Source organism: Onychomys torridus, chromosome 10 (genome assembly GCF_903995425.1).
Source record: "Onychomys torridus chromosome 10, mOncTor1.1, whole genome shotgun sequence".
Classification (NCBI taxonomy): Eukaryota; Metazoa; Chordata; class Mammalia; order Rodentia; family Cricetidae; genus Onychomys; species Onychomys torridus.
In genome coordinates, this window is record NC_050452.1 from 28,159,556 (window position 1) to 28,178,098 (window position 18,543).

General features: G+C 44.0%; 1 protein-coding gene across 2 annotated transcripts in view; it reads right to left on the reverse strand.

Annotated features, from left to right (window-relative positions):
• Window positions 1-18,543, reverse strand: part of Poln (DNA polymerase nu) — a 158,282-nt gene that overhangs the window by 14,240 nt on the left and 125,499 nt on the right. Inside the window, exons 19-20 of one of the 2 annotated variants that reach the window (XM_036201016.1) lie at window positions 15,219-15,301; window positions 6,452-6,583 (exon numbers count right to left, since the gene is read on the reverse strand). In XM_036201016.1, the coding sequence (XP_036056909.1) occupies window positions 6,452-6,583; window positions 15,219-15,301 (215 nt within the window). The remainder of the gene's footprint in view (window positions 1-6,451; window positions 6,584-15,218; window positions 15,302-18,543) is intronic. The other variant, XM_036201017.1, reaches the window with a different exon arrangement.

Here is an 18,543-nt window from a genome sequence, read left to right on the forward strand (position 1 = left end):
AAAGATCTCAGCTTCAAAAGGTTTCTCCCACACATCCCTATCCCATGTCATGGGATCCCATTCTTTACCAATTAATGCCCTTATTTTAACTGTGGACACCCATCTGAGGCTGAGACTTAAAATTTTTTTTTTTTTTTTTTTTTGAGCTGAGGATTGAACCCAGGGCCTTGCGCTTGCTAGGCAAGCGCTCTACCACTGAGCTAAATCCCCAGTCCCGAGACTTAAATTTTTGCTGTAATTCAGCCAGTCTTATATGAGGGCTTTGGTTTGGTTTTCTGCAATTTGAGCTCTGTGGCTGCTGGAAAAAAAGATTCTCTTCTAGGGCACACTTAGAAACTTTTAGACTGTGGAAATCTGGAGCTGGTCAGTTTAATCACTAAATTCTTTGTTGACCTTCACTGTATTTTGAGATGCTAGAAGTTGGTTGGTTTTTATCATGGAGCTCATCCTTATTCTTTATTAGCTTATCTAGAGATGCTAAGAACAATTGACCAGCATAATTTTCCTTATTTTTCCCCAAATTGTCAAAAGTTTTAGATACAGGGTCACCAAATCCATTGCCACTCACAACTGGTGAATCAGGATAGTCTAATGCATTTGTCTCCTTAATTTGTAAAAAAAGTTCACACCATGGGCTTTTAGTGCTCTCCAGGCTCCCAAGGGAAGAGGTTGTAGTGGCTTTTACAACCATAGATATTGACAAATTGAAAAGCTTATCCATCCTTATACTTCTGTTGTTGCTCTAGAACCAGTTCTGGTAGTAAAATCTGTATTGTCAGGGTTTTCTGGAGTAAAAAAAAAAAAAAAACAAAAAAACTCTCTCTATACATAGAAAGGGAATTTACTGGAATGACTTACAGGCTGCTAATCCAATGGCTGGCTGTGAACAGAAAGTCCAAGAATCCAATAGTGGTTCAGTCCATGAAACTGTCTCAGCTGTTCTTTAGCAGACACTGGATTCCAGAAGAAGCAGGCTCTAATGCCAGTGAAGGAACAGACTTGCTAACAAGGCCAGAGTAAGCACACAAAGAGCAAAAGCTTCCTTCTTCCGTGTCCTTATATAGACTTCCAGCAAAGGGTGTAGCCTAGATTAGAGGTGGGGTGTCCCAGATCAAATGATCTGGATTAAAGGAGTTGTCTTCCTACCTCAATGATCTGAATTAGAAGTGGATTTTCCTACTTCAAATAAAGCAAAAATCCCTCACAGTTGTGCCCTCCATGTTTAGGTTTTAGTACATTCCAGATGTAGTCAAGTTGACAACCAAGAATAGCTCTCTCAGTTACAAACGTTCCTGAGCAGTGAGGGCTTCTGTTTTAACTTGGTGTGGGTCAGAAACAAATCTTCCACTGGTGAGTTCCTTGGTTTAAGGATCAGAAGAATTCTCTACATATAAAATCTATAACTTTTTGGTGTTGGTGGTAGGTGTTAAGGACTGAAACCTAGAGTCTCTCACCTCTATGTTAAGTAATACAATGTAATCATCATGGAGTGACAAGGTTCTGAGGACCTCCACTTCATGGATGACATGTAAAACAAGGGCAGGGCACTATGCTCTGACTCAGCACATTTGGTTCCCATGTCTTCACATGTCCATAGCTTGTGACTGGATGTTGGGTATCATGGACTTCATGTTGCCTTTGTTCTCTATCCTTGGCTGTCTTGGCAGGCCTACATCACTTGTATATATCCTTGACTTTTGAGGCCTATCTTTATGCTGAGGGTGAGGAAGTTAGAGTAATCTTTCCGTAGAGCTATAAGGTGTGGCCCTTGTGAGGCATTTATTGGATGGATCAGGTATCCAGTGAGTTAACTCTGGCCTATATGAACTTCGGGACCATCCTGCTGGCTGCTCCCAGTGGTTATTCTCCCAGAGCTTCTCCTGCCTTGTGCTGTGTGCCTGCAGACATGGGCACTTACAGGACTCATCTCATTTGTTTTTTTCTCTCAACACCTACAGCAATAGGACGCTCACCACTAAGTGTCATGGACGTTGGCCTGTTGTAAGGTTGCCTATGGAGGGATCCACTGTGGTCCAAAGTGACTACACATGCTTCAAACCTTGTCTTTACTCTCCCCAGCGTTTGCAGCACCGATGATGAGTTTCTGTCTCTAGTGCAGGAGGACCTGACACCTTGCCACTGTGTGCTCAGGGAGGAAGCAACCCTCTGGAAGCCATTCTCATGTCAGGACACCTGGCATCCCTTCACCACACACTTAGGAGTGAGTGGTGAGCCATGCGAATACTGGTACGGGAATCTGTCATCTCACCCACTCACCCCCAGTTAAATTTTTAAAGTGGCTGTGGTCATTCTAAGGTACGAGACATAGGAGGGAGAGGTAGAGGAACCTGGAACAAAAGCAGCAGCAGTCTTGGTTGACTGCAACCAAGATACATTAGTTTGGGACAATTTTGCATTTTGAGTAAGATTCAACTATGTGAACAAGCTGTGAGCCTGGCTTCTCTGAGGCTTTTGGAGCAACTTGTGTGGTTGTAACCATTTGAGCTGGGGAAGGAAGAGAGTCAGGTAGAGAGCCTGAGCCCATCTGTATTGGCAGCCAGAAGATGCTTGAGCATCTGCTTGAGTGACATCTCTGTTAAATTTCCATCATTTCATCTCTGCTACTGATCTAATTAATACCTTGGCTACTCCTAGATGGTCCTCTGGTTGTAGCTCTGACTTCAGACTCTCCAAATCCCTTGCAATGGTGCTGCTGGACTAATTTCTAAAGATCAAATTCATATGCCTGCCATGTAAAGTGCTATGAATGGGCTGGGCTTGATCAGCCCCATCTAGCCTCTTGTCCATACATCTGCTCAGGTCTCCACTTGCTCACACTGGGTACTTTCCTAGGTCCTTCCTGATGTTTCAAGTCCTAGCCCTGGTCACCTCCTCAGGAAAGCTGTAGCTGCCAGCTCTTCTGAGTTCTCTCTTTGGCCTGAAACCCTTTTGTTTCTTCCATTTATGGGATGTAATGTCTGTTGCATCCCATAGGCTCTCTGTCTCACCTGCCGAAAGGTGAAGTCTGAAAGAGTGAAGAGCTGTTGTCTTTAGCATTGGCATGGTAACTGACACATGCCAGGCATCCAGCAAATCTTGGCCAATAACTAAGTGATTATTCTAGTATGTATTTATCACTCCACATCCCTTTAGAAAAGTGTAGTACAAGGAGGAGAGAAGATGTCTGTACCAGAGAGGAGTGTTGAAACTGTGGTCACTCTACCTGTGGCCTTGTCATTCAGATATTGACTGGACCTCTTGCTGATTCATTTGATTCTGCTGTAAAATGGTGGCAGCACCATAATCCTGGAACACGAAATCCAAATGGTCTTTTAATAAAAAACCCAGAACCAGGTATTGGGGTAAATGCTGAAAGATCAGAGAGACAAAAGAACAATGGGGCTGGAGAGATGGCTCACGGGTTAAGAGCACTGGCTGCTCTTCCAGAGGTCCTGAGTTCAATTCCCAGCAACCACATGGTGGCTCACAACCACCTATAATGAGATCTGGTGCCCTCTTCTGTCATGCAGATATACATGCAGGCAGAACACTGTATACATAATAAATAAATAAATCTTCAAAAAATAAATAAATAAAGGTGCGCTCCACCAGGAAAAAAAAAGAAGAAGAAAAGAAAAGAACAAGCCACAGTCGAGTCTCACGTTGCCAACTCCATGAATCCTCTCACTTAATGCCTCTGAGTCCTCAGCCAAAAGCTCTCAAGGCAAAAAGCCTTTAGTTCCTGTCTCCCCACACCTTATATACCTTTCTCAGCCCAGCCATCACTCCCTTCCTAGTGTTGGGATTAATGGCATGTGTGCTTCTCAAATACTGAGATTAAAGGTGTGAGATCTCAAGAGCTGAGGTTAAAGGTATGTGAATCCCAAGTATTGGGATTAAAGGTGTGTGCCACCACTGCCTGGCTCTGTTTTTCTCCTAGACTGAGTCAATTTCATGCAGTCCAGGGTGGCTTTGAACTCACAGAGATCCAGACAGAGCTCTGCCTCCTGAGTGCTAGGATTAAAGGTGTGTGCCAGCACTGTCTGGCTTCTTTGTTTAATCTAGTGGCTTGTTCTGTTCTTTGATCTTCAGGGAAATTTTATTAGGATACACAATATGTCACCACATCACCTACTGATTTCTTTTCTTTATCACTCACTTCTTAATTGTTGTGAAGATTACATAAGTAGCTTTATGGACCACATTTAACAAGCACTCCCAGTATGCAGCTGGTGTTACGGAAGAGTCTATTGTGACTATGTTTCAATCTGTAACATGTGAGAAGACACTGGCTTCTTATGTTCTCATCAACACTGGGTACTATCACTATTGCATCATTTCAAATAGACAGTATTTTAATTTCTACTGAGACTCCTGGGCAGACAGTGGTCAAGGTCAGAGGCTTGCGGGATGTGGGGCAATGATGATGGTCTGAGTGAGTAGTGAGCTTTGGGATCTAAGTGTGCTGGGGGCTTGTGGAGGCTTCCTTTGACTAACAGGAGGTAACTGGGCACATATGCTACCTGATGACATCTTCAGGAATGCCAAGGACAAGCCTGTGGCAGCTGCCCAGAATTTATGAGGATGAGCACAGGCTCTAGGCTATAATCTCTTGAGTCCCTAAGAGCATTTGGGAACTACAGGTTCTAGAACTCACATTTAGGAATGAGAAGTCCTGCCAGCCTAATCCAATTTTAATTTTTCATCCTGTGAGTACTTATTTGCGAATGCTATCTCTGCACTAATTAATAACCTTGCTGCTTGTTGTTAATATGTGATCCTCCATTTATTTCCTTCCTTCTGCAATTTCCACTGCTCTCTCTCTGGAATAATCCTGTACACTGTGAATGTGTATTGCTCTTATTTGTTAATAAAGACGCTGATTGACCTATAGCAAGGCAGGATAAAGTTATGTGGGGCAATCTTGGGCTGTCTGAGGGGCCCCTGACAATGTGAATAGGACCTATCCCTGGTGCATGAGCTGGCTTTTTGGAGCCCATTGCCTATGGTGGGATGCTTTGCACAGCTTTGATGCCAGGGGAGGGGTTTCCACCTGCCTCAGCTGAATTTACTGGGCTTTTCTGACTCCCCTTGGGAGACCATATCTTTTTGGAGGAGGGGATGGGGGGTGGGATGGGGAGTGGCCTGGGGGGGAATTCTGGGGGGGGAGTGCAAGGAGGGATGAGGGAGGGATATGTGGTTGATATGAGGAATGAATAAAAAAATTCTTAATAAATAAAAATAAAACACTAATGCCACATCTCCCCTCCCAAATAAATAAAAACACTCTTGGTGTGGAGAGATGGCTCAGTGGTTAAGAACACTGGCTGTTTGTGTAAAAAGAGAACCTGAGTTTGGTTCCCAGCATTCACATGGTACCCCACAACCATCTGTAGCTCCAATTCCAGGGGGATCCAATGCCCTATTCTATCTTCCACAACACCAATCACACATGCCATACACTTACCATACATGCAAGCAAAATACTTGTGCACATAAAAATTAAATAAATACAAATTTAAAAAAATAAAAAATACACCAGGTGGTGATGGCGCATGCCTTTAATCCCAGCATTCAGGAGGCAGAGCCAGGTAGATCTCTGTGAGTTTGAGGCCAGCCTAGTCTACAGAGCAAGATCCAGGACAGGCACCAAAACTTCATAGAGAAACCTTGTCTTGAGACCTGCCCCCCCCAAATAAAATAAAAAATAAAAAATACTATTTTATTCTCTTATTTCCAATTAAAGCATATATGTAGCTAAGTCTCACATTTTTGGTGAGACTTGTTTTATTGGGATATATATATATTCTAAAATTACATAGGATTTCAATGTATTTCCAAACAAATAGAGAACAGAAGGCATACTCACAGAGTGTGTATAAAGCTACATACTTACTGTGCTATGTTCACAGATAAATTTTTCTTGTGTGGATACTGTATAAATGGGCTACAAGCCTTTCAGAGGAATATATGGTCTCCACTTTCAGGGTCTTTTTGTTTGTTTGTTTTTTGTTTTTTGAGACAGAGTTTCTCTGTGTAACAGCCTTGGGTATCCTGGATCTCGCTCTGTAGACCAGGTTGAACTCAAACTCACAGAGATCCACCTGTCTCTGTCTCTTGAGTGCTGGAATTAAAGTCATGCACCACCATGCCCAATTAGCTTTCCAGTGCAGGGTTTTATCTGTCATTTTTACCATATGTGTAGCTATCATGCTAACTCAAGCTTGTTCATTTTGTCACTACAGTTTGAACTTGGCTCTAGCCCTTTCTTTTCCACATGGTGTCTTGCAGCCCTGTTGATCCAGTAGGGCTAATGGCTCTCCCAGCCACCTCCACCTAACTTCAATAACCCATACACTCACTTGTCTGTCCATCCACACAGCCACAAAATGAGAATCTGTGGACACCACTGTCTGCTGAAGGAGGAGGGGCCTGGCTGCAGCTGGCTTACCTACATGGTGACACTGGGCAATAACTGTCTGGGAAAAGTCCTTAATTTTCTTGTACTTCTGCAAAAATCTCTCCAAAAAGTGGGTGGCTTCCAGAACAGTGACTCCAAGGCAATCAGCAAGCCGCTCTTTCCCTGTGAATCAGGAAGACATAACAACCAGAATGCAGGCCTAACCTGTCTCAGGTGAGAACATGGTGTGTGGAAATGAGCTAACTGCAGGCCTCAGGGGCAGAGTGGCAAATAAGGGCCCACTGGTGGTGTGGGCCTTATGAGGTTGGTTTAAATAATATTGGCTTTGGGCTTTCCACACTAGATGTTGGATGGCCATTGACCTGGAGAGGGCCATTTAAACACTTATAGCCTCCGTAGTCTTGACTATCTTCCAGGAGCTGCATGTGAAGCTGGAAACAGACTTGGCACTGCTCTCAGTCAATGGAAGATCTGCATGTAGAACTGGGGGAGCTGCAGGGCCACAGGAACAGAGAAGGCAGAGCTAATTACCAAATGTGGAAACATGGCATTCAGGAGCCCCTATGCTTGGCATTCTCATTTTAGAATACATGCTTTTGACCTAGATCAGTGTTTTGCTCCTGAAAGAGGCAAAGCTCTTGTGAAGTGGCTGCAGAGAAGTGGGGAAGGTCTCCGGAGGAAGTGGTACGAAGTTCTAGCACAGCACATAAGCCTCATGTTCACTAGGTGCAGGGACTGGGATAAATACACAGGCCTGGGTCTGACTTCAGCTCAGTCACCCACAGGAGGTTCTGGTGGCCTTGGGGAAGTTGCTTAACTCTCAATAAATGTTTCTTTATTCATGAATTGGGAAAAACAGTCTTTAGCCTAATCCTTAGCCCTAAGATTGGTCAGGGAATCCTATGAACCAAACTCTAGCCAAGTGTAGTTTCTATTTGGTACTTAATGTGTAATCATTCTCTTTTTTTTTCCTCCAGGAATAGGTACCATGTCCTTTGCTTAACAGTAGTATTGTGGGGAAAGTCCTAGGCTCTAGGGGTAACAGTGTTTGAGGGATTCCAAGAGCTGATTCCTGGGAAGGTCATTACTAGGTCATTACTGGCCTCATTGAACTTTGAACTGGCTACAAAAAGGGCACCCAAGAGGCCTTCAGACACTTGGCCTAGAAACCATGGCTTAGGGCTTGAGCTCTGTGTCTGTAAAAATTGGGAGAGATTCTTAGAAGAGGAACTATCTGACTTCTCAGAATCTCTTTTTGATTCCTTCTTCAGGGAGGCCACTCCTGGCCTTAGCCAGGTGAAACCTGCTGTGGAATCATTCTTCCGTACACTGTGGATATGCATTATTCTCATTGGTTAATAAAAGCTGACAGGCCAGTAGCTGGGCAGGAAGGTAGGTGGGAAAGCCAAACTGAGAATGGCAGGAAGAAGGAGGGCAGAGTTAGGAGTTACCAGCCAGATGCAGAAAAAGCAAGATGGGCAGGCCATACTGAGAAAAGGTACCAAGCTATGTGGCAAAGCATAGATAAGAAATATGGGTAAAGTGTAAGAGTTAGCTAGTAACAAGCCTGAGCTACCAGCCAAGCATTTATAAGTAATATAAGCCTCTGTGTGGTTATTTGGAAGCAGCTGCTGGGATGGGAAAACTCCACCTACAGAAACCTAAGGAGTTCTAATGGCAGCATTATTGAACATGAGGGGCAATGAAAGAGCAGATGGCTTCAAGTGGTTTGCTTGGAAGAGTGGAGAGCTAGTTTTTTCCCAATAGAGAACGACAAATACCGGGAGTCCTTGGTCCTCTGTCCATGTCTAGGCCTTCCTGACATGAATTTTACTGGAAATTAAAAACTCCTAAATTCCCTTTAGGGCTTAATGAAGATAGTGTGATGTCTCCACAATAAAGTTGTTATGTGTTTTACTGAAAAACAAATCATCATTCTTTCTGCCATCAAGCTCTAATCACCACTTTCAGCTGCAGCACTGTAATACACAAGCCCATTGGCTTTAAGAAAGGAACGGACAGTGGCTGGACCCCGTCCAGGTCAGACAGAGGGACTAGAAATTGTCTTCTCATTTCCCATGTGCTATTAAACTAATTTGGGGAACTTTTGATTTCAGATAATGTTAGTTTCAGCTTTAGAGTCATCATTTGGCTCTTTTTATCTGGCATACTTTATTTCCCCCATTTGTTGTGAGCATGTTTTCTCTTAGGCTCTTGAGCAGCTTTGAAGTCTTTGTCTAGAATTCTAACATCTGGGTCATCTCAAGTTCTGGTGTCATGAGTGCCCTTTTCTTGACTGGGATCAAGGTATCCAGTTTCTTTATGTGTCTAGGAATTCTAGACTGAATCCCAAATTAATAAGTTGTCTTTTTTTCCAGGGTATTTTTATTGCAGTAACATAAATGTCACTAGGACAGAAACTGTTTCCACAAGTGGGATGTTCTGCAATAGACCTGACCATGTAGCTTTTATGCCTTGGATTGTTTTTATGGGAAGAATGTGGAAGTATTTATTACTTTGGGTGGAAAAGGCCGTTCAGTTATCTGGGAAGAACTTAATGAGCAATTCTTTTTAAATGTTTTTTTTTTTTTTCAATTTCACTTTATTTTATGTGTGTAACTGTTTTGCCTTCATCTGTGAACCATGTGCATGCTTGGTGCCTGTGGAGATGAGAACATCAGGTGAGGGTGTTGGACGCTCGGGAACTGGAGTTGCAGATGGTTTAATGAGCCATTATCGTAGGAGTGTTCAAGATAAGACTGCCGAAAGTAACACAGACAGAGGAGGCCCAGATAATGTTTCAGGGGAAACAAGGACTTTGTTGTTAACTGAGCTAACGCTATTGGCATAATATTTTGGTTAAAAAACTGTGTGCTGATCATGGGCTGAAGAATCAGCTGTGATTGTCAATAAGATTAGCACCATGAAGGTAAAACCTTCTATGATTCATTGGATTTATAGAAAAGTATTTCCTCGGCATCAGCACACAAGAGCTGATAAGCTGTGGTCAAACAGGGGGCAGGCTATACTTCAGCAGAACTTGGCAATGCAAGAGTTGTCCATGTGGTAATGGTTTTGAAGGCATGAAGGGGTCTAAAAGAACATCTGAGGCTTGGCACCTTGTGACAGGGCTGGGGTCCCTGAAGGGGGGCCTGGACTAGCCATTGGTGAAGGTGAGGCCTCAGTTGCAATGAAGACCCCAAGATATTGGAGAGTCCAGACAGAACCAAAGGGTGTATACCCAAGGATGTCTGTAGGTACAGAATGGAGCTGCTTAACAGGGAAACTATGTGTGCTGAAGATGGCAGAGCTGAAGAAGTGGGGCTGCCCAGGCCCTTTGGGAACCAGAAGGTTTACTCATTTACTCATTACTAGGAGTAAATCTTGGATGTCAGACACTGAGGTATAAGATTTGGGTCTATACTGGATTTTGGGTTTGCTTAAGTGTAATTTTTCATTTGCTATGCTCTGGCTTTTCTCTTTTGGAAGAACTTTTTTTTTTTCTTTTTTTGGAAACAGGGTTTCTCTGTGTGTAACCTTGGCTGTCTTAGAACTCTTTGTAGACCAGGCTGGCCTTAAACTCAGAGATACACCTGCTTCTGTCTCCCAAATGCTGGGATTAAAGGTGTGTGCCACTATGCCCAGCTTTTATTTTTTAGAAGTATGAAAATTGTTTTTGTCTTTGTAGGAGCCTATGGTTAAGAGAATTTAAAATAGACTTTGGACTTTTGCAGTGCTAGAATTTTTGAAGACTTTGAGAGATTTTTGGAGTTGGATTGTATTTTACATTATAAAATTAATATGAGGGCTGGAGAGATAGCTCAGCAGTTGGGAACACTGGCTGCTCTTCCAGAGGATCCAGGTTCAATTCCCAGCACTCACATGGCAGCTCACAACTCTCTGTAACTCCAGTTTCAAAGGATCCAGCACCATCACAGACATATATGCAAGCAAAACACCAGTGCACATAAAATAAAAATAGATAAGTCATTAAAAATAAAAAATAAAATTAAAGTGGGACTTTCAGGTCAAGGAGTAGAAAGTTACAGTGCTTGTGTGTCAAGCTAAGGGGCAGATTATGCTCCTTAGTTTTAATTGTTATCTTGACACAGAGTAGAATCACCTGGTAAGAAAGCCTCAGCTGAGGACTTATCTACAATCAGGCTGGCCTTTGAGCATGTCCATGTGTAATTATTTTGACTGAAGTAGGAAGACCCAGATCATTGTGGGCAGCACTATTCCCTAGGCAGGGCTTCTTGGACAGTATAAAAGAACAGCAAGCAAGCAGCAAGCAAGGATCCATGAGTTTCTTCTCTTTCTGCTCTTGACTGTGGATGTGATGCCTAAGTTGCTGCCTTGACTTTCCTGCAATAATAATGGACTATAGCCTGGACTTGTAAGTATAATAAAACCTTCCTTCCCTAAGTTGCTTTTCAGCAGAGTATTTTATAACAGCAGCAGAAATGTAACTAGGGCATTTCTGTTTCCAGGGCTGAGCACGCCTAGCCACAGAGGACCCCAGGAATGCTGTCTGGTCTACTTGAACAGAACTTCCCATACAGTCCAGTTATTGGCGCTCTGGGCAGCTCCCCAGGTTCTAAGGCTCCGTCATAAGTATAATCCTAGGGCATGAAGAATGAGGCCTGGCTTCACTTTGCGTTTCTCCTGGCAGAGCCAGGGGCTTGGGAACAGGCATGAGCCTATACACTGTCCTCCTGGTGCATGCATCCAGTAAGCATCTGCAGATTATACAACAGCTGAGTATGGAGTTCATTGAGGAATCATGGTGAGGACTCAACACTCGGCAGCCAACCCTTAGAAAGCAGAAGTCCAGTAAGCCTGGGGATTAGGAATGACTTCCAGTAGAGTAAACTAGGGTCCTGCTGAGCTCAGAGATACTATCTTAGCTAGGGTTTCTATTGCTGTGATAAAGACCATGACCAAAAGCAATTTGGGAAGGAAAAGGCTTATTTAATCTTACACTTCCAGGTAATAATAGACCATCACCAAGGGAAGTCAAGACAGGAGCTCAAGCAAGGCAGGAACCTGGAGTCAGAAACAAGAGCAGAGGCCATGGAAGAGGGCTGCTTGCTTGCTCTCAATGGCTTGCTCAGCCTGCTTTCTTATACAACACAGACCACTTGCTCATGGGTGGCACCATCCTCAATGGGCTGCACCATCCACAATGGGCTAGAGCCTCCTACATCAATTATTAATCAAGAAAATACCCCATAAACTTTCCTACAATTTCATGGAGGCACTTTCTCAATTAAGATGTCCTTTTCCAGGATATGTCTAGGTCTGTATCAGATTTAAAAAAATCAACTAGCACAGATGGCTATAAGCAGGCCCAGCAAGAGGAGGTACCCAGTAAGATGGCCAATGCTGAATTCAGCTGGATACAGGAGAGGCAGTGGGCTTGTGAGCCACCTTGGGTCAAGAGTCTAGATAACACATAGGGTACATGAATTTGAGGTCCTAGGAGGCCAGGCAGGGTTGTCGTATGCTGCAGGTAGCTGGGCATGCACACGCATATCTCTTCCAAGTGCCTTCTCTGCTTGTCTCATAGCCCTGTGGCTTTTCCTTCTGTCCTCCCCACAGTCATCATAATGATCACATAACTGTTAGCTGAAGGTTGCACTGGAGTTATGTTTCCCCCCGGCTCAGCATTACTATCAGCAGCTTCTGCGTTACCCAGAGATGGATTCTGTGGAAACACTTCCTCATGCCAGCACCAGATGCCTGTCCAGGGCCTCTCCACTGGGTTTCCCAAGGCCCCAGCAGCAATGAAGCCTGGTGATTCACTTATGCCCTCAGCCTGCTCATCAGCAAGGTTCTGGCTCAAATGAGGGGGTGGGATAGAGACGACATGAACTGAGCAGCAGATACACAGTAATTCCAGCTGTCAGGTGGAGCAAGAACAATGGAGCAACAGAGATAGAAGCTCAGGGTGGGAGCCCCTGTCACCACCAGGGCTAAAAGCAGCAAATTACTCCCTTCACCAGCATCATAGCTAATGACTCACTGCTTATTTACAGTGAGGCTCTCTTCCTCTCCAGAAAATAAAAAGTGAAAGCTCAGAAAGAGCCAGTGGGTGCTGTGAGGCCATCTCTCTTTGGGATACAACTATTGTGGTAAGGGGTGACCCTACTCTCAGAGAGGCAAGGGCCAGGCAACACTCAGAAGAATTACACATTCACCCTGCACCCCTCTTGCCTTCCTGAGCCAGCTCCAGCTTGGAGGGTCAGGAGACCTCTGGAAGCTTAGCTATATAGCTCACCCTTGAAATAGGACACAGACAAACAGGAAGCAGATGGCAGAGATGTGAGTTAACTGTGCCAACTGTAGCTCCAGCAACCCTATGAGAGCCTTTATGACAAAGGGATGGGCAAAGAGGTACAGGGCTTCTTTTGAGACCAGCAGGTTAAGAGTCGACAAAGTTGACTGGGATTTGAGCCTGGGTGGGGGTGGATTGGGGGGGGGGGGGGGTGGGGGTAGAGGCAACACTGGGCCTGCAGAGCTGGAGCTTATGGCAGATCTGCAGGAGGATCCAAGGCATCAAGTTCTAATCTGTCTGGCTGAATGCTGCTTTCTTCCAGGGCAGAAACCCCAGGGCTGGGGGAAGGGGTAGTAAGGAGGAGTCTGAGGAGGAAATGGGACAGGAGAACCACCAGTTCATGACTGTCAGCTTCCCCTAAGTTTGATTACTGGTTTCCACGTTGCTTTCTAGATACTTCATATGGTCTGATGTTCTCAAAGGACTGCTGCTTGTTCAGTGGGTGCTTCGTGCTTCTCTGCACTAGTTAGTAAACAGAACTGATGGGCACTCCTGGCTTCTCGGGCTCATGCTCAGGACGGGCATTTTACCCTGGCCAGATGAGTAGGTATGCAGCTGGTGCTTTGCAGCTGGCTGGCTTTGAAGTGTAAAGTGGTCACTGTGCAGGCAGTTCATGCCAGAGACCCACGGGGCCAGCAGGAAACAGAAGCTGAGGAAGGTAGAATACCAGCAGGACTCAGATGGTACCACACATATGATACCACAGTCCCAGTTAGCACACTGAATGTAGCCTGCAGGGTAGGCACCACATCAACTGTGAGTTAACAAATGGCTTTCTGTGGTAGCTTGCTGCCTAGGTATGGGTAACTAGTGCAGTGGTGGATAGTTGAGAAGGGGAATGTTAAATAAAGATGGATGAGTTTTGTGCATGTGGGAAAAACATTCCCATAAGGGAAGGGCAAGTGCAAAGCCGTGAGTACTGGGAGGGTCTGGACAAGACAATATTGTGATCCAGAAGAAGCATTTAGGATGCACATCCATCCACTGAAGTCAGAGACTGTGGAGTCTAGGGGTGACTTATGTAGTTTTGTTGGCTTTCTGTGACAGAGCATAGTATTTCAGTGGTCAGGAGGGACTCTTCTCACGGTCTATGTACAAGCCCCAGTGTGTTCAAAGCAAGAAGGAGGTGCATGCAGGCCTGCATCTGTGACAGCAGGTAGACTGCTCCTCAGGAAGGGACTGGAGAGTCATAGCCTCTTCTCAGCGGAACCAGTCCTTATTATAGCATGACCCAAAAGGAGAAAAGAGAACACCCCAGGAGCTGGAGAGATGGCTTGGTGGTTAAGAACACCAGCTGTGCTTCCAGAGGACTGGGGTTTGATTCTCAGTGCCAACATGGCAGCTTACAACCATCTGTAACTCCAGTTCACTCAGATCTGATGCCATCTTCTGGTCTCTGGGGAACAGTGCACAGATGGACATGCAGACAGAATATCCATACACATAAACAAAATATTAAAAAAAATACTATTGTGGTAGTTTGAATGTAATTGGCCCCCATAATCTCATAGAGAGTGGGACTATTAGGAGGTGTGGCCTTGTTGGAGTGGGTGTGGCCTCACTAGAGGAATTGTGTCATTGTCGGGGTGGCCTTTGAGGTTTCCTATGCTCAGGATAGCACCCAGTGTCTCAGTCGACCTCCTGTTGCCTGTAAGATGTAGGACTCTCAGCTACTTCTCCAGCACCATGTCTCCCTGCATGCTACTACACTCCTGCCATGATGATAATGGACTGAACCTCTGAACTGTAAGCCACCTCAATTAAATGTTTTCCTTTATAAGAGTTGCTGTGCTCATGGTGTCTCTTCACAGCACAGAAACCCTAACCAAGACAACTACTGATGGACTAATCAGGGAGTGGAGGAGAAAAGAGAGGGAGTGGATGAAAGCAGAAGGGTTACATTTCCTGGTTCTGGAAAGAGGAGAAAGAGAAGGACAGCTTATTACTGAATGCGTGCGGAGAAGAACCAAATCCAACCGGAGTCCCTTTTGGGGTGTGTTTAGGGATGAGTCTCTAAGCACAGAAGTGATGCATGTCACTGTGGTGAGCTGTGGAGTTGGGTCTGGTCACACTCTGCACCTCTACTGCCTCCTCTTGTTTTGTTTTTTGAGACAAGGTTTCTCTGTGTAACCCTGGGTGTTCTGGATCTTGCTTTGGAGACCAGGCTGGCCTGAACTCACAGAGATCTGCCTGGCTCTGCCTCCTGAGTGCTGGGATTAAAGGCGTGTGCCACCACTGCCCGGCTTGTTGCCTCCTTTTAAAGGGTCTATGGTACTGTAAGTCAGCAGCATGGAGTAGTTTAACTGGTGTCTGGTGACACAGATACCACTGCAGTGTTTGTGTAAATGACACACAGAGATTTACAGAGTGATTTCTCTGAAGCATGGCACAGTTAAATACAGGCATACAGACATTGGCTGATGAGTGACACCAAGAACCCAGCCCTTCCTTATGGCTCACCTGCTCCATAGACCACGGAGTACACCACTTTCTTGGTCTGTTCTCTGTCCCTGTGTGTCACATGCTCCATGGGAATGTCCTTCCTGCATGGAAAAATGGCATGCTATCCATCATGGTTGGCAATGTCTGCAGAGGGACAGAGTCCAACTTACATGCATCCTGTCACCTCCCCTGGAGCCCTTCATTATTTCAAGCCAGGCCTGTCCAGTAGGCAGCAGACTCGCAATGTGTGCAGCATCCACCCCAGGGTCCAAACACCAACAGTAAGGCGGTGCCCTCAAATTCTGGGGTGACCATAAATCAAAACCAAACAGTGCTTTTGGGGAGCCTGTGTGTGACAGGTCCTGGGCCACAACTGTGGTCGCTGCAGGGGTGAGCTGCTTTTAGTCCTTTGAAGTCCTTCACAGAATTGGATAAGCAGCTGCTGCTTTGATCTCCCACAGAGAGCGGGGTGAGGTCTCCATCTGACTGCCTGTGATCCAGTGTCTCAGAGATTAAAGCTGAACAGCTAAGAAGCACAGAGCCCCAAGAGTCGCTCCTTCCTGCAGGGCATTTCTCAGTGACAGATGCCTGTGCCTAGGAAGAGCTACTCTAGACTGCTGCTCTTGAAAACATCCTTAGCATCTTCACCAGCCTCAATGATGGGATAAGCACAGATTCAAGCACCAGAAAGACAGAAGCCTCTATCAGTCTTTGTGATCATGGTTCTGTGTTGGGCTCCTGTGCTCATGTTATTCCCAGCAGTCTCTGCTTTCACTTCCTGTTTATACTGCACATCAAGGTGAGGGCTCAGTCCGTCTTAGGTCTTTTCCTAGCATGTCAGCTGCCCTGGGATGCCTGAGGCTTTCTAGATTTCCTAGCAGCAGAGGTGCTTTGGAATGACCTGATTTCACAAGGTAGCTCTCTCCCAGATTCCTGAGTCTGTGCTCTCTTGTTTACCTCAACTACTATTTTTGCCCCAGGCAGCTGCAGGTCATTTGCCTTAGGATGTGGCTGAGTGATATCCACTGATTCTCTGCAGTGTGTTGTGTATCAGGAAAAAAAAAAAAAGATAAGCACCCTTGTCAGTCAGTCCTTCAGGCAGCTCCAATAAATGAGAATAGAAACCACTGCACTTCTTTGCAAGTGAGATGAACATTCCTCTCAGGGACCAGGTTCTAGGCAGGAGCAAAATATGCAGTTGCCACAGGGCAGCTGACTGGGGCAAAGAATACACCACAAAGCTCTCTTTCCACTCTCAAGATGCCTTTTCCAGCATTTGTCTGGCTGGAGTAAACCATTGGCTACTCTCCAGGATTCTGGCAAAGTTGGTTTTAGCAGATGTTGCTTGAGTTTTCAGTGTTTCTGTGGCGGATGGCTCCATGGTGCACTTCCACTGATATGTTAGCAGTCATTGATTTGGGTCACCTGATTTCTATCTAAATAACAATGCATTGCTAGCTTTCTCCTTTCCTGTTGTGTTGTTTTATATACTTGTTTATCTCTTATACAAGTTGATCCTTAAACTTGACTTTATAAATAGCTGTGGGGCCAATGAGATAAGCTCCCGTGCTCATGGATTGGTAGGACTAATATTGTAAAATTGGCCATCTTTTCAAAAGCAATCTACAGATTCATCACAATCCATATTAAAATTCCAACTCAATCTTTTCACAGAAATTGGAAAAAATAATCTTAAATTTCATGTGGAAAAACAAAAGACTGAGGATATCTAAAAGAATCCTGAATTAAACAAAACTGCTGGAGGTATTACCATCCTCCATTTCAAATTATACTGCAGAGCTATAGAAAAGCAACAACAAAAACAGCATGGTACTGGCATAAAAATAAACACGTTGACCAATGAAATAAACTTAAAGACCCACATTCCTACAGCCACCTGATTTTTCATAAAGAGGTCCACAATACAAACTGGAGAAAACACAGCTACTTCAACAAATGGTGTTAGTCAAACTGGGTAGCTACATGTAGAAGAACAGAACTAGATCCTTATCTCTCACCTTGCATAAGACTCAACTCCAAATGAATCAAGGATCTCAATATAAACCCTGATACCCTGAACCTGGTATAGGAGAAAGTAAGGAATACCTTTGAACTTACAGGCTGGGGAAAGGGCTTTCTGAACAGGACCCTGGTAGCATGGGCATTAAGACCAACAATTTTCAAACTAAACCATGTTCTGTGAATGGAAATAGACACAGAAGTTACATAGTTTCCAATTTATATCTGCTAATGGGTTAAACAGAAAACAGCTAAGAAAATTCATAGACCTAAATCCCTCTATTAATAACTAAGAAAGAATGAAAGTGTTAAAATATTTTCAGTACAAAACACGTGAAAAAAACAACAAAAAACTAATCAAAATAATGAGAAAGGAAGGAAATTATAAAGATGGGACATTAGTCAATGAACTAAGGAGCAGAAACCAGGAGATCAAATTGGCAAGTAGGATCTTTGTTCTTCTAGCAAATAAAATAGAAAATTAACTTTGCTAATTTTCTCAAAAAAGAGAGAAAGCACAAATATACAAAACAAGAAGCTACAAAGGAAAGTAACTCTTGATATGGAGGAAGTAAAAAAAAAAAAAAGCTTGGAAATTATCTTGTGCAACTTTATATAGGCCCATTTGAAAACCTAGATTAGATGAACACTATCTTGAGAAAATTCAGTTATACAAATTGGTTGCAGAGTCAGAGGAAGCAGCTTGCTGTCAGAGGCCTTGGCTAGCATTTCCAAAGCCTTGGGTTTGTTCCATTTTCAGCAATGGAAAAAAAAAAAATCAAAACTGACCTCAGGCTAAATGTGGTGGCATGGTCCTATATTTCAGAATTTGGGAAGTGGAGGCAAGAAGTCTGAATTCTAGAACAGTCTAAGGAATATATCAAGATTATTAAAAAAAGAAAAACTGACCTCATTACAGATGAAAGTTAATGAGGTTGGCTCACTAGAAGAGCACTTGCCTAGCATGCATGAGGTCCTGGATTCAACTTCCAGTTCTTCTTTTAAAAATGCTAAACAGATAAGTATCTACTGAAGAAATAGAGAAAATATTTAAGGAACTCTCTCATTAAAAAGACCAAGATTTTAGAGACCAGACAATATACTATGCTGAGCAAGTTGTATCAGAGTCTAGATAGTGAAGAAAACCTTCAAAGTTTCCTTTATTAATCAAGTATAACATTACATCTAGACATGTAAAGAGATTACAATAAAGGAAATTTCAGATTTATACCTCCTGTGAATAGGGATTGATATAATAATCTTATATAAAATACCAGTAAACAGATTCTAAACAGTAAGTATATTAAGAAACATATCCATGATC